The sequence below is a fragment of the Herpailurus yagouaroundi genome, unplaced genomic scaffold, assembly GCF_014898765.1.
Source record: "Herpailurus yagouaroundi ecotype Mexico unplaced genomic scaffold, PumYag 140, whole genome shotgun sequence".
Lineage (NCBI taxonomy): Eukaryota > Metazoa > Chordata > Mammalia > Carnivora > Felidae > Herpailurus > Herpailurus yagouaroundi.
The window spans coordinates 43,832,119-43,847,896 of record NW_024412395.1 but is presented as its reverse complement, the minus strand read 5'-3'; the positions used below and the strand labels follow the sequence as shown (position 1 = coordinate 43,847,896).

At 37.2% G+C, this 15,778-nt stretch overlaps 1 protein-coding gene across 2 annotated transcripts in view; it reads left to right on the top strand.

Moving 5' to 3' along the window:
- The window catches only part of FAP (fibroblast activation protein alpha), a 73,724-nt gene that overhangs the window by 15,985 nt on the left and 41,961 nt on the right, over window positions 1–15,778 (top strand). Inside the window, exons 3-11 of one of the 2 annotated variants that reach the window (XM_040475198.1) lie at window positions 1,769–1,867; window positions 2,827–2,921; window positions 3,846–3,920; window positions 5,391–5,443; window positions 9,155–9,227; window positions 9,900–10,020; window positions 10,971–11,125; window positions 13,160–13,263; window positions 15,018–15,153. In XM_040475198.1, coding sequence (XP_040331132.1) covers window positions 1,769–1,867; window positions 2,827–2,921; window positions 3,846–3,920; window positions 5,391–5,443; window positions 9,155–9,227; window positions 9,900–10,020; window positions 10,971–11,125; window positions 13,160–13,263; window positions 15,018–15,153 — 911 coding nt within the window. The remainder of the gene's footprint in view (window positions 1–1,768; window positions 1,868–2,826; window positions 2,922–3,845; window positions 3,921–5,390; window positions 5,444–9,154; window positions 9,228–9,899; window positions 10,021–10,970; window positions 11,126–13,159; window positions 13,264–15,017; window positions 15,154–15,778) is intronic. The other variant, XM_040475199.1, reaches the window with a different exon arrangement.

Below are 15,778 nucleotides of genomic sequence, written 5' to 3'. Positions count from 1 at the left end.
ATCCTAAGAGTTATGGAAGGCTATGAGACAGTTTAGCAGGAGGATAAAGTTATAGCTCTCATCTTCGACAGTTTTATTTTTACATGGGCAAATACCAGATTCACAAATGCTATTCAAGGTAGAGGACATTTTTCTAAGTTTTGGTTCTGTAAGTGATGGCCTGGAGAAGGGGTAGGGTGGGAGGGATGGAGAATGGCAATATGGATATGAAGGAGGACTGGAAGATGGTTGCCATACTATCCATCTGGCGTATCTGACTGTTTAGGAGCTCTGTAATGAATGTGTTCTGAGAATAGAGTCGTGTTTGAAAAACACAATTGTTTTGGAAGATTCAAATGTAGGTGAAACTTGCCTGTGGTCTGTCAGCTACCTTAGGTGAGGTTTTACATGGAAATCCTCTACTTCTGGAAATTTTAAGATCATTTGTATAGATCATGTGGTTTCAGTTCTTTTTTTTTTTTCCCTGTCCCACTTTCTCTTTATAAAAATCCCAGTCAGGATAAGAAATTATCTACTTTCATTGATACATTCTCTCTTGAGATGTCTGAAGGTAAGGATTTTGGCTGATCTCTTGTGACCAAATGGGATGCTAAAATATGTCCTTGACAAACCAGTAGTAATCCAAGCCAAGCATCTATGACGAAGTACAAAGAACTGCTTAAAAGATAAGGTGTGGTTTTTTTTTTTAAAGTTTATTTATTTATGTTGAGAAAGAGAGAGAGGGCTTTTCTCACATGAGCAGGGGAGGGGCAGAAAGAGAGGGAAAGAGAGAATCCCAAGCAGATTTTGCACTGTCAGCACAGAGCCCCATGCGGGGGCTCAAACCCACCAACCGTGAGATCATGACCTGAGCTGAAACTGAGAGTCAGACGCTTAACCCATCGAGCCCCACCCAGGCACACAAAGGACGAAGTTTTTAAGCTAGGTCTGCAATCCCAGCTTTGCACGGTTTAGGGTTGTTGGAAGGTCACCTCATCTTTTAAAAATATATTTTGGGGGGGGAGGGCCTCCGGGGTGGCACAGTCAGTTAAGCATCCGGCTTCAGCTCAGGCCATGATCTCCCAGTTCATGTGTTCAAGCCCCGCATTGGGTTCTGTGCTGACAGCTGGGAGCCTGAAGCCTGCTTTGGATTCTGTGTCTCCTTCTCTCTCTCTGCCCCTCCCCCACTCACGCTCTGTCGCCCTTGTGGTTTGTCAGCTACCTTAGGTGAGGTTTTATATGGAAATCCTCTACTTCTAGAATTAAAAAAAAATTTTTTTTAATATTTTTTAATGTTTATTTTTGAGAGAGACAGATGGAGCGCGAGTGGGGGAGGGGCAGAGAGCAAGAAGGAGACCCAGAATCTGAAGCAAGCTACAGGCCTCAAGCTGTCAGAGCCCTAGGAGGGGCTCAAACCCACAAACTGCGAGATCATGACCTGGGCTGAACTAGGAAGCTTAACGTCTGAGCTACCCAGGTGCCCCAGGTCATCTGTCATCTTATCTTTTATAAAAGACCTCTGACAACCCTGTGCTGCCTGAAGAGGGTTCCTACAACCCATCATGGCCTTCCTACTCCCATCATACTCCTTCTGGTAAGCCGACTGTCTCTCTAGGCCTTGATTAACCTCTCTATCAAGGCCATGACACTCACAACTCTTAACAGGGGTGAAAAGTTTAGCAATGGCAGTGTTTTCATTACAGGAGACAGGACAGATGAGAGACAGGCTCAGGATTTATTTGCGTTATTAATCATCTTTTTAGTAATACTGTTTCCATCTCCCCTAAAGTTCATGACTCTGAAGGAAGTACAACAAGAACACTCACATTGAAGGATATTTTAAATGGGACATTTTCCTATAAGACATTTTTTCCAAACTGGATTTCAGGTAAGTGGATTGTTTCTTTACCTTTTGAGGTTTTTGAAAATACGTGTTTTTGTTTTTATTTTTCGTGCCAATACATCTCAATGGTAACAGAGGCCATATCAATTGAAATAGAAAAAAAGAGCACTTACTTAGATAAGTCAAATGGCCACCAAAGCACCTTTGACAGAACCATTTGCCGAATAGTAATGATGCCAGTTGGATTTTCAGTAAAAAAGTGAAAGTTGAGAGTACACTGCTAGAACAATCTGAGCATATTGTATGACTCTTCTGAATATGCACCTATTTAGGAGAGGCCATAAGAATTTTACCAAAAGAGAAATTCCATTGTTAATCTAGATAATCTGAGAAATGGACAAATCCCATCTTGGCCACAAAAAAAAAAAAAAAAAAATCCTTCATAGACCATAAAATTGATATTTGCATATACGTTTTCAGAATAGGATATTGTCAAATAAGTCCAAACAAATAGTAAGGTCAACTAAATTATTTATGGTATTATAGTTTGTATCTAAAGTGGGACTAAACACATTTAAATATTTTCATTTTTCTCTTTAGAAAATAAAATGCACATCAAAAGAGTTTTAAACTAAATCAAACAAACCCAAATATAATGTATTTTTTAATTCAAAACAAATACACCATTTTAACACCAGTTTTTAAACACACCAGTTTATCCTCTTTGTTGTATCACAGAGAAAACCCAATTTTATTCCCCAGCACCCTGAACTGGTCACAATAGGGCAGCCTACTAGCAAATGTGGCATTTTTGTGGAAAACAGAAAAGAGCATCCTTTCCTCCCTTCCACTGTCAGCTAATTATTTTAAGTCTGACAAAGCAATGTCCTGGACAGGGAAGAAAAGCAAAGCACATCTGTGAAATAAGGGAGGTTTCTCTTTCTTATAAATGCATTTCCTACTAAGGGGGATCATTTCAAGTTTGTTTTCCTTCTTGTTTAAAGGACAAGAATATCTTCATCAGTCTACAGATAATGATATAGTATATTACAATATTGAAACAGGAGAATCATATACCATTTTGAGTAATAACACCATGGTATGTATCCAGCATCATCTTCCTCCTCAAACCTTTGCCACCTACTCAATGACCAAGGAACAGAATCCAAACTCTCAGCACTTGACCTAGCCTTCTCGGATCCATCCCCCACTGAATTCTCCAGTTCTCTCTTCTAGTCACACTATACTACTGCCTTTGCCTCCTCTCAATCACCCAGCATCTTTCCTTCTCTGGGAAAAAAGTGTAGTAAGAGATAAGAGTTGAGAAAACATTCCTTATAACAGGCAAACTGAGGCTCAAATCCAGGTTGTGTCACTTCTTAGCTATGGAAAGTTCAATAAGGTTCCATACCACACCGGCCATTGTGTGCCTCATTTTCTCTCTCTGAAGAGTAGGAAGAATAATACCAGTCTGGGTTTCTAGAAGAGGTAAGTAGTGTAACATTTGAATGTGGGAGGACGGCACCTAACCTGGAATACACGCTCGACAAACAAGAACTATGAAATGTAGGCTTCTGTTGCTCTATGCTCCTAGGCTCTTCCCACTTTCTCCACCCTCAAAAGCCTACTAATGTTTTAAAGTCAAGCTCAGATGATACTCTCTTCCTCATGCAACCAATGATCCTCTGAATTTGATTTAATCAACTCTTTTTCAAATGCTTTCGCAATGCTATATTTGTATTTCTTCAATAGAACTTTCTAATTTGCAATACGCTACTTATTTTCAAGTTTAACATATTAAGCTTCCTGAAATCACAAAGTATATTCTATGTATCACATCTTCCTCTCATAGTGTTTAATAAATTTGTTTGTATACAGTAAGTACCATGTAAACGTTTTTTTAATTGCATAGACAGTATATGTATGTAAGAGTATGTCAGTTATGCGATATCCTTTTAATACTTCACATTTACATGGCTCTGGTTTTTCTTCTATATTCTAATTGACTTATTTATGATTTCAGAAAAGTGTGAATGCTTCAAATTATGGCTTGTCACCTGATCGGCAATTTGCCTATCTAGAAAGTGATTATTCAAAGGTATTGACTATTTAATTTGGGTATATCCGTTTATATCTGCTACTAATCCACAGTTTGGTTTATAAAAGTAAGAGGAAGTGAGAGTATATTTTTATCTCTAAATATTCAAGAAGTTAATGTGAGTTCTAGATGAGCCTAAAAAACATAACTGAAGCACATACGCATAATTCAGAATTTGGTGCACTTGTCTGGCTCTCCTCCAACGGTAGAAACTACTTTCCTCTGGGGTAGGGGACTTCATTTGGGGGCACTGATATTTATCAGAAATGGGACAATTACACTTCTATTTCTAAAACTAGTTGACTTCATAAGTCATTAGTTAATCCTCACATATTTTAACCTTGTGAAAGTTAATTGTTATGGAAAATGGAAATATCGAGGTGTAGCTTATTTAACTCACTTGCTCAAGTTGGATAATATATGGTCAGCGGTACACTAGGGTTTAAATCTGTGGCTTCAAAAAACTGGGGTAGGAATATCCCACCAAATCAGACCATTTACCTTTACTTCGTTTCCCCTTCTTGAATGAAGTTATAGAGGGAAGTTGATGATCTTATTTTTTCTACTTACACAACTTCGAGATAAGAAGTGCAAGAAGGCAAAAGAATTTATTATCAAATGAAACTTCTAGTGATTACCTTTAGAGAGAGAACCTTTTTACTGCCATTTTTCATATCCTATGTGAGATATAATACAGAATGAATAGTTAATCTTGCCCCCCCCCTCCCCAAGTTGTTCAGTCTGCTGATTATTTTCCAGTAGAGCGGGTCCTGGTCGCTACCAGTCTTCAGGAAGACATGTTTTAACCAGTTGGAGTTTCTTTGCCAAGAGTTTGAAAGCTCTTTTAAGAAACAAAATCCAAAATAATATTTGTATTATTCACTAACCACAGAACAAATACACTTAATGAGAAAAAGAGCAGTTTTTTTCAGGAGGAATTATAAACTATGGAGCTTCTATTTCTTTTTCAATTTCTATTATTCTTAAAAAGTGTTATATTTTAAGAAAGGCAAACATGTTGTAACAAAACTCTGTGTTGAATAAAATTCTTTTTATCTAATTTTAGAGAGTATCATTGTAATGAACTACACAGGTTTGGGGTAATCCTTATGGCCAGGGAGATCATGGGGGTTTTACTTCAAATCAAGGTATAGCATAAAGGAAAAATTCTTAGGATAGAGTGTGTCAAAGAAAAGCTTTTTATATTAAGAAATGTCTTCGGATATGCTTTTTATGGAGTGAGGGTTGAATCACTGCTGAGATTAGTTCTGGAACTTAGACAAACATCACAAAAGTCCACAGTAAAACTCTTTAAATGAAGACTCTTTTGGAATTGAAACATATCCTTCCTAGTGCTTTATGAAAATAGTCCTTTTATAATTCTGAATCTTGAATCATTTGTTATTATACATTATTGATAGAAGCTTTTTAAGAATCATAATTTGTCTCTGTCTCTCTTCTTTCCGACAGCTTTGGAGATACTCTTACACAGCAACATATCACATCTATGACCTAAATACTGGGTAAAATTTCATATCTATGTATTGATACTACTTAAATCCATTATGATTTTTCACTCCACGCTCTGATTTAAAGTTAAGATTACATTATCTTGTTACTGATCTTAGTGTTTTACTTCTTTACCGTGTATGGGCACCCATAAAAATTAAGAAATTTAAGGAAATACTTTTATGAAACATTTACCTCTTTTTATTTGACAAATGTTCCGTATTTTTATTCACCAGGCAGTTTTATTCTCCCTACTTTGGAACACCAAATTATAAATATACCATTTCTGGACATAAACCTACATACTGAAAGCACAAACACGTGCATGGGAATGATACACTGCTTACAAGAGAGTGGCTGTTTCAACGGAAGGAAGCAGAAGGGCAGGAGATGCAAATCTCCTTCAGTTGTATCTAAACACAGACTCCATTAATTGATTTTAAATTAACTGTTACTAAAATTGCAAAACGTTAATATTTTTTAAATTGGGGCTGTAGATAAGTTGGCATCTGTCATACCATTTTCTTTCTTTCTTTGTATGCTTCACTATTTGAAATATTTCAATTTAATCAAAAAAAAGAAAGAAAAAGAAAGAAAGAAAGAAAGAAAGAAAGAAAGAAAGAAAGAAAGAAGAAAGAAAAAGGAACGAGTAGGTAGGCAGAACACCTAGTGAGGGAATTCCTGACAGAAGGAATAACCTGTAAAGGCCCCAAGGGAAGGGAGAGCACAGAGAGTTTCGGGAACTCAAAATAGGTCAGTTGATTTGAAATTGGAGGAGGGCATGCTGACTAGTGAGAGGTGGTGTAAGGTTGGGAAGGAGTTGGGGCCAGGAAGCAAGGGCCAAATAATCATGAGGAAACCATTAAGAAGAGTTTAGATGTCGTTCTGATGACAATAGGTAATCAGATTTGCACTTTAGAAAAATCACTCTGACTCAGTATGGACAATGAATTGGTTTAGTTACTCATCTTAATGTGATATCCTATTTGCTGTTATATAAAAGGGAAAAATAATTATATGGCTTGAAGAGGTATTGAAAAATTTTATGGTCTATTTCCTCTTTTGTCCAGTAAGAACACAAAAATTCAAAACAAAATCTACTTGTTTTAAGAGTTCAGAAAAGAGTGATTCTGATCTTAAACTGTCAATTTAGGAAATATGAACTACTACATAAAGTAGAAACTGAACTCATCTAATATACTCTGGGTCTTTCTCTTCTCTGTATCCACATCATCACCAAATTCAAAAATAGGTTTTTTTCTTTTTTTAAGTTTATTTTTTTATTATTTTGAGAGAGAGAGAAAGAGAGAGAGAGAGAGAGAGAGTGTGTGTGTGTGTGTGTGTGTGTGTGTGCGCGCGTGCGCATGTGTGCGGGGGAGAGGCAGAGAGAAATGGAGAGAAAGAATCCCAAAGAGGCTCCGCACTATCAGCTCAGAGCCCAACACAGGGCTTGAACTCACGAACCTTGAGATCATGACCAGACCTGAAATCAAGAGTCAGACACTTAACTGACTGAGCCACCCAGGAGCCCCTCAAAAAGAAATTATTGAACACCTATTATGTGAAAAGCATATATGGGGGGATACAAATGAACTCGAGGCACTGACCCTACTCTCAAGAAAACTTTAAATTGGTGAAGTAAAATCCTTACTCTTTCAGCACAATTTCTTAAGGCTTTAATCAATTCCTTATTTTTCTTTTAATTGTTTTGAAATTCTCCACATCCTACCTTAAGGTTCAGCAAATTAAACAGCATTCCAAAAGAAAGTGACAATACTAATATTTTAATTATGGCTTGTATAAGTTTTATGGCCTCGAATCATTTTAAATATTTAGCTTTTGTGCAGTGAACTTAGTCAAGCCACTACTTGCCTGCTTGCTTTCTCTCTCTCTCTCTCTCTTTCTTTTCTTATCTGCACAACTTTCTAATTTGCCAAATTTGTCTTTTGTCAGGTAAATATAGCATAATTTAGGAAGTGAGGGATGACGAATTTGTTGAGATTCAAGGCAAGACCACATACCACTAATTCCAAATTTTCTATATGCTTCTGAAGAGTCTATAAAAATCTACCACAGAGAAAGTGAAGATAGTTCTGGTTTCAAGCATGGGAAGGAATACTGAGAGGAGACGACAGCCTTTGTGAGCAGCCTCCTCCACTTTCTCTCATAGTGTTAGTTATTTAGAAAACACAGAAAATGGCAGCTGTGGTGACTTGCCAGTCATGAAGAGACTCTGCGCTGAGATTTTCAGCTTGGCGCTGTCTGCATGCTTGCATAGATGATTCCACAGCATATGGAAACCTAAGACAGCGTTGCAATGTCAAAGGTAACATGAACGCTGGCCTGAGATAGAAATGCCTTTTCTTCTGGATCATTCCTTTGCCTGTGCCTTCACATGTGTTTCAATATATTGTGGACCTTCCCAGTGCCTGCTGCTCATATACTGCCCTCTGGCAGGCAGGATTCTCACTGCTTCACCAGCGGTCTCTCTCTTCCATGGCCATTATTCCTTCCCCAGTCAAAGCTGATCTGCCTGTGTTCCCTCACAGCTTGCTAGGCCTCAGGCTGCATGACCTAATAAGTTGTGTCAAAGTAAGGTGGGTTACAATTCTTTGCAGGTTCCAGCTTTAAAAGAATGAGAAAAGTAGAAATGTCAGGCATGTTAGGTCCAGGCTGGAGTTAGTTTTTTGAGGGAGAGGACAAAGAGTCTTTCTTCAGGCTCCTCAATTTATACCTTGGAGGCAAGTCTTGTTTCGTTTATCTTCAAAAGCAGTCTTGATGAAGCTATTAATATAATCTTCAAGAAGATAATAGTCAAAACTTAAGCATGGCATCCTATGACTCTTTAGCACTTACAAAAATCTGAACACATTCTCGTTGAAGAACTACAAAAGCCCCACAGTGCAAGTTAGTCAATTGAGTATTTGCAGGGTGAGTCTAGGCACCAAAGTGAGATTTTTGGCCAATAAGATATTTGAAATTTCCCCATGGGTGGAGAACTTTGCAAGCTTAAGGCATACTGCCCAGTGTATGATCTGTTTTTCAGTTTAGTTTGAGATCAGATGTTCCTTTCCTTTTCTGATTTCAAGTCAGATCCCTGGGGAGATTGTCAAATGGCATCTTATTTTCAAAAATTTGAAATGCATATGCATTCACAGAGATGGGGGTTGTAAATGAGAATGTGGAAGAGCACATATTAAACTTCAGCACAGCTATAGCATTTTAGAGCTGGAAGGCACTTCATCGACCATCTCAGCCTGATGTGTACAAATTTTACAGTCCTGAGGGTTAGGAGACTTGAGTTTAATTAGGGTCGGCCAAGAACCAGCGATGTGATTTTAAAAAGTCGTATCTCTCTAACCTCACGTTTATTTATTTTTTTTAATGAGGGTGTTCCACCAGATAATTTCTAGAGATAGTCCCACTTTCACAGTCTATAAATCCTTAATAAATCTTTAATTCACTTCATTACAAAGGTCAGAAAACTGAGACCCAGAGAAATTAAGTGACTTAAGTAACTGGTAAAGAACTGCTACCAGAACCCGATGCCTCCAGGGCCATTTTGTCACATTCTTTCCGTTAGGTTTGAGGAAGCCGAGGGCGATCCTTCATTTTTATTATTTACTTTTTTCTGTTTGTAAAGATGCTTTTTTTCCCCCTTGAACAGCAAGGTTTATTATTATTTTTCTTCCTTTTTTTTTTTTTTTTTTTTTTTTTCCTTCTAGACAGTTTGTAAGAAGAAATGAGCTTCCTCGTCCAATTCAGTATTTATGCTGGTCGCCTGTTGGGAGTAAATTAGTAAGTGTTTAAATTATAGAAGTGTTTAATCATTTAAATAAAAGAGGAGCCATTTGATTTTGGCCTTTGTTAAATTTCCCTGCCTGAAAGGAAAAAAAAAATTCATGACTATTTTAGTGGTTAAAAACGGGAAGAGTTTTGATAAATTGAAACTCATCTGAGAATTCCGCAAAATCTCAAGCTCATGGATAGACTTCTTTAAATATCGCAGTCAAAAACTTTATCCTCATACTCAGCCAGAATGCGTTGTGCCAGAAAGCTGAGGAAAAATATGGTTTTCACAAGTTTCCCAGACTAGCTTCAGACAACATGAAATTTTGTCCAAGCTCTTATTTAAGGACTCTAAATAAAGATTAGATCTGGCTAGCTATTAATATTCAAAGATTTATTTGACTTTCTGTTAATATGTACAATTATTTATTTGAGTAATAAAACAACAAATATATGGTAAACTTTATGCTTTATTTGATAGACTTTAAAAATCATAACTGATGTTAATGTGAGCTGGTTGGTTTTTTGACCTATTAAAATGATACTTTAGTTGTGATTCCTTCTTGCATCTGGATTACCATGCATTTTGAAGGTATTAGGTAAATAATTAAAACAAGTTTACAGGCTTTATTGTATTTCTTATGGAATTCTCCTTATTAACTAACTTACCACCACTTCTAGGCATATGTCTATCAAAACAATATCTATTTGAAACAAAGACCAGAAGACCCACCTTTTCAAATAACATTTAATGGAAGAGAAAATAAAATATTCAATGGGATCCCAGACTGGGTTTATGAAGGTAAATCATATTCTTTTTCTACCGTTGCTGTTTTAGGCTTTTAATTGAAAATAATTGCATATATTTAGTAAAGTTTAGACAAGTGGTATGTTACCGAGATGAATGGTGGCATTTCTGAAAGCTGTTATCAGGTTATGAACAGGATGTACATGTTCTCAAAGAACAAAATCTAATAATCAGGCTGGTAAAGCTGATTTTCATGAGCATTATAAAGTGGTAGTAATAATTTACATTTCAAGAAGTTTATGGTCCTTAGATGCTGTGTTGGTACATTTCCTCAGGTTTCTTTTTTCTTGAGGAATAAATCTTTCTTCCAAAACTAAACTGTCTACATAATTTTGCAGAGAAATATTCCTAGTTTTTGATACTTTTGTGAATTGTGTCCTCTTTGTAGGCCATGTAGGATCCAGGACCTAACTGGACTTTAAGAAGTCTTATAGTTCTTGCCTTTATTAAAAATTATATAACCGAACTGTTTTTGTTTTTTTTGTGTTTTTTTGTTTTTTGGTTGTTTTTTTTTTTTTTTTTTTGGTTTTTTAAATATTCCTAGGAGAAAAAGTCAACATCTAACACTTATGTCACTCTTGTAGTGTAATTACAGTTCTCCTTGTTTGGGCTACATTAGGTGACTATAAAAACCAGAAGCTGCCCCAAGGGAAAAATCATTTATTGTTGAAATGCTTAATTAATTTACTTAAAGAATTACATTTCTGATTAATATCAATTCCTACACAGACTGATTGATGTTTGAAATGAGGTATAAGTTAGGCTATGTCTTTAAACTCAGATTATTTATCTTTTTTAATAACCAAATTTTGGCATATGTCACACCCACATTAAATAAATTATTGCAGTCAGTAAATGGCTAATACAATATATTTTGAAGAATTTGCAATAATTTTAAGAGTAAGCCATAACAGTTATTTGTATGCTTGTATTTTATTTTTCAGAGGAAATGCTTGCTACAAAATATGCTCTTTGGTGGTCTCCTAATGGAAAATTTTTGGCATATGCAGAATTTAATGATACCGAGATACCAGTTATCGCCTATTCCTATTATGGTGATGAACAATACCCTAGAACAATAAATATTCCATACCCCAAGGTATGTTGAGTACTTTCAACAGATGCTTCCATTCCTCTGGTGTCAAAATGAGCAACCAACACCATGAATAGAGGTGGGATCAACAAGTTTGGAGAGCTTCTTATCCTTGTGCATTGTAAGGCAAACATTGTACTGTGCTCTATTATTTATGTGGACATCTGTTGCTTTGGACATCTGGTTGTGCTGGATGAAGTAGTCTTTGCAAAATCCATCGCAGAATCTTTGAAAAACATATGGTCTAGATTATGGAGGAAAAACAAGCTTAACTTAATTTTAATTTTTCATCTTTCATGCTCCAAATTCAGGGTAAAGTTCTGTTTTGCAATTCCTTCTTGAATTCTCATGTAAATGCGAACTAGAATGGAAAATACAAATGTTGAACTTGATGTTCCTGTCAGGTAGAAGCAGGCATGAGTTGTGATCTTTTCTGGACATATAAGGTAGGATAAGCGTGTGCATCTAATGTCTTCCTTGAGGAAATTAGACATGGAATGAACCCAATGTTTCTTGTATAACCATTCTAGAATTCTGAGTGAAACACTTTTCATTCAGTCCCATGTCTGAAGAGAGGGCTCTTGTATGTATAGTAGGAGAACAGCAAGGTCACAGTGGAGAAGCGCCGTATCCTAATTTGACTTAGGCAAAATTTCTGGAAAAGGATCAAATAATAAATTCTCCTCTTTTACAAGGAATGGAAGTGACTGTAGAAAATAGTTCTTTGTTCTTTGGTCCCTGTTGTGTTTACTTGCCAAAGAGAACACTGTTACAGATGGACCCAGTGGGTCCCTCTATGGATATGTGTACACGCAAGTGGTTTCTGATGCGAGTCACAGTGGGTATAGATAGAGAACTAGAAATTCCGGATAGTCTAAAATTTATGTTAAAAGTCATGTGATAAAAGATAATGGATAGGAGATGCATGTTTAGGTAGGAGACCCCTCAACAGCTGTATATAAAGTCTGAAAGACTGAAGATGTTTGGAAGTAAGAGAAGTGGCACTTGGGACCCAAGACGTAAAAGAATTTGGATCTTCAAGAGGGTGTAAGGCAGCAGGAAGAAATGGAGGAACCCAGAGCTGAGGACTAACTGACACCGACAGAGAAGTTGGGACCCAAATTTTCATGTTTTCCTTGAAGACTAGAGTTGTTGAAACATCTGACATCAAGCTGAGAGGTGAGGCAACTCAAAAGAAACCAGAAGTCCCAGCTAAGCTTCACAGTGAAACAGGAGGTCAGAGGAGAGCCTGGACAGTTCTTTAGATAAATCCAAACGGCATGGAGTCACTTAAGGCTGTGAACCTGAACTCTGTGGACTTAAATTGTTTGACAATTATAAGACTCTCTTTTTCTGTGTTAAAATAACAGGAACTCTAAGAAGCTGTCTGGGTGTGAACTACACTGTCATGTAAATTTAGGGTGTATAATAGCACAGAAAGTACAAAACAAGAAAAGTGCAAATTCTACAGTCACTTTATTTGGAGGTGACATTTCCCTAATTTGGGGGGGGATGATAACAGTAGTAATGTAACCAGCTAGGAGACCGACTGATGATTGTCCTAGACCAAATTATAGGGCAAAAAGAAAAAAATATCTTCTGTTATTTATTGTTTATACTGTCTTCCCCCCCTGCACTCCTTCCAGTACAGGGAGAAGTGATTATAATAATTATCTTAAGAAGAAGAAGAAGAAGAAGAAGAAGAAGAAGAAGAAGAAGAAATATCTGTCTTGAAAGTCAGAAAAGAGAATATCAATTATGGCACTGCATTTTCATATCCAAAATATTTTCCCCTATGAATCAAAGCTCTCTCATTAATCACTTAAAATATGTGTCTTCACCCTGGTTGACATAATATTTGTAATTGCCCTGCAAGTAAAATCGAAATGAAATTCCTGGTCATGTTATAATTCAAATGTTTTCAACAATGATATACTTAATATTGTAAACTTATAAAAAATGCCTAAACTCCTAAAGTGTCTTTAATATGCTAGTCATAATTAAAAATTTATGAGCATATAATCTCCATTTTTTCGGCAGGCTGGAGCTAAGAATCCTGTTGTTCGGTTATTTATTATCGATGCCACTCACCCTGAGCATATAGGTCCCATAGAAGTGCCAGTTCCAGCAATGATAGCATCAAGGTAGGGCAAGCCCAGATGCTCTCTTTCCACCTTAACCTGAATTTTAACACTTAAATTTCTTAGCTGAGATTTACACTTCTTTTCTAGTGAGTTTATGATATGTGTACTCTAAGCAGAAATAAATAAATAAAATTGGCATGAAAACCTAAATACGTAACCAAATTAAAAATGACATTTCTTATATTGATTTTAAAGTGTCAGCCCCTTTCACACATGTAAGGATGATCAGAGCGATCAATCTAAGTGATACTCCCCTCAGATGTGTGAATGTAAACTTGGGATCAGCGGGCAAATAATAAAATTCATATACGTTCTCAGCCTGTCTTGTTTCAAGTCTGGTCTACGTTCTCTCAAGCCCAGGGTTTATAGATCATGTTTGATCACATATGCATGACTAACAAGAGGCCAACCCTCTCCAAATATTAGCAATTTTTACTAGGATGCAGTCTATTCACAATTATCTGGTTGTACAATTATCTGTTTGGGATTCACTGTAAGGAGACAGGGACATGAATCAGTCTCACTCCCCCAGCTTGGGGCCATATGTAGATCCTGTCTGATTAGTTCTGATTGTAGCAACCCTTCCAACCCTCCATCAGTCCTCTGTGGTCATTATGGTTGAAGCAGATCAAGGTAAGAGGCCGCCCACACCCAGCCTGGTGGGCCTCCTCACCACTTCCCAAACCCTAACAGGCCAGGGCATGCTGCCCCTTGCAGGAGAGTCGGCCAGGGCAGAATGATTGATCACTGACAGGAAAGAGAACCTCAGCAGAGGCCTCAGTGGGGCCTTGCCAGGGTGAATCTACTCTTGGATAATTTAAATGTTTTTTAATGTTTATTTATTTTTGAGAGAGAGAGAGAGTGTGAAAGAGAAAGAGCATGAGCAGGGGAGGAGCAGAGAGAGAGGGAGACACAGAATCCGAAACAGGCTCCAGGCTCCAAGCTGTCAGCACAATGTATCCCTGTAGGCCCAGGCTCTACATTTGGTAATACTGTTATTCCCATTTGATAAAGAACCAGGGGCACAGATATGTCAAGTAAGTAGCCTTACGTAGTAGAACTACTAGGAGGTAAAACCAGAATCTGAGACAGAGACCCTTCCAGTTCTGTGATTTCTTTTATATCAAGGTCCAGAATTCTGTGGTTTATTTACATTGATGTTCTCCATCTATAGGTTCATTCTCAGAGCCGAGTGATAGTTGCTGCCATTCATTGACACCAACTATGTGCCAAGCACTAATAGAGTTACTTAGTGTACATCATCTTTGATTATGATACTAAACCTGAATTTCAGCCCCGACCCTGGTCACAGTTAAAACGAGGCCTCTAATACAAACTGCCTGGAGAGAAAGATGGGCATTTATCACACTTGGCTCTCTCTCAACCACTTAAAAAGTGAAAAATTGAGTCTACTCATGAAAAATAACCAGTTTAATGCTTTTCCCCCCTCTATATTGACCAATAGCTTTGGCCTCATGTCTTAAAATGTTTCCCAAGATATAAAAGTCCAAAATGAGGAGAAAGCTCGAATATAAAATAATTCCATTAGATGAACCAACTCTCTTATAGATATTGTTTAAGGGTCAGCAAGTATATTTAAACTTTCTCTGAAGAGAAGGGAAAGTTCTACCTTCTTTATCTATGGAATAGATATTTCATAATAACAAAATACATCCTTGAGAAAACAGAACTTGAGAAATTATTTGACATCATACTGGCTTATGGTAGTGACTGTTGTTTTGGTTTATTTGCAGTGATTATTATTTCAGTTGGCTCACATGGGTTACTGATGAACGAATATGTTTCCAGTGGCTGAAAAGAATCCAGAATGTTTCAGTTCTGTCTATATGTGATTTCAGAGAAGGCTGGCAGACATGGGATTGTCCAAAGGTAGGTCATATTAAACCCACAGAGGTGTATTTCTGAAGATGAAACTGTATGAGGGAGGACTTATTTATCGCTAACATTTTGTATTATAAAGCCAGAATTACTGCATTCAACTCTTGATTGCTTTGCAAAACAAAACAAAACAAAACAAAACAAAAACAACCCTTTATTCACAGTCCATTATTGTTATTAAATAAGTAATAGACTCCTTGTTTTCTTGAATGACTTTAGCATTGAAACTGAATGGAGAAAAAGACTAAATGAAACAACGTAATATTGGAAAAATAAGGTATCTGGTTCTGAGTTAGGATGAAATTCCATCCTTTTGAGAATATAAGATTGGTAGTCAAGAAAACCCAAAATAATGAAGATGAGAAGATAAGATGGCTCTTTAGGGAAATGGATATATTCTACTTAAAACAAAACAGAGGGGCGCCTGGGTGGCTCAGTCGGCTTAGTGTCCAACTTCGGCTCCGGTCATGATCTCGTGGCTCATGAGTTTGAGCCCCGCGTCGGGCTCTGTGCTGACAGCTCAGAGCCTGGAGCCTGTTTCAGATTCTGTTGTCTCCCTCTCTCACGGCCCCAACCCACTCACATTACGTCTCTGTCTCTCTCAAAAATAAATAAA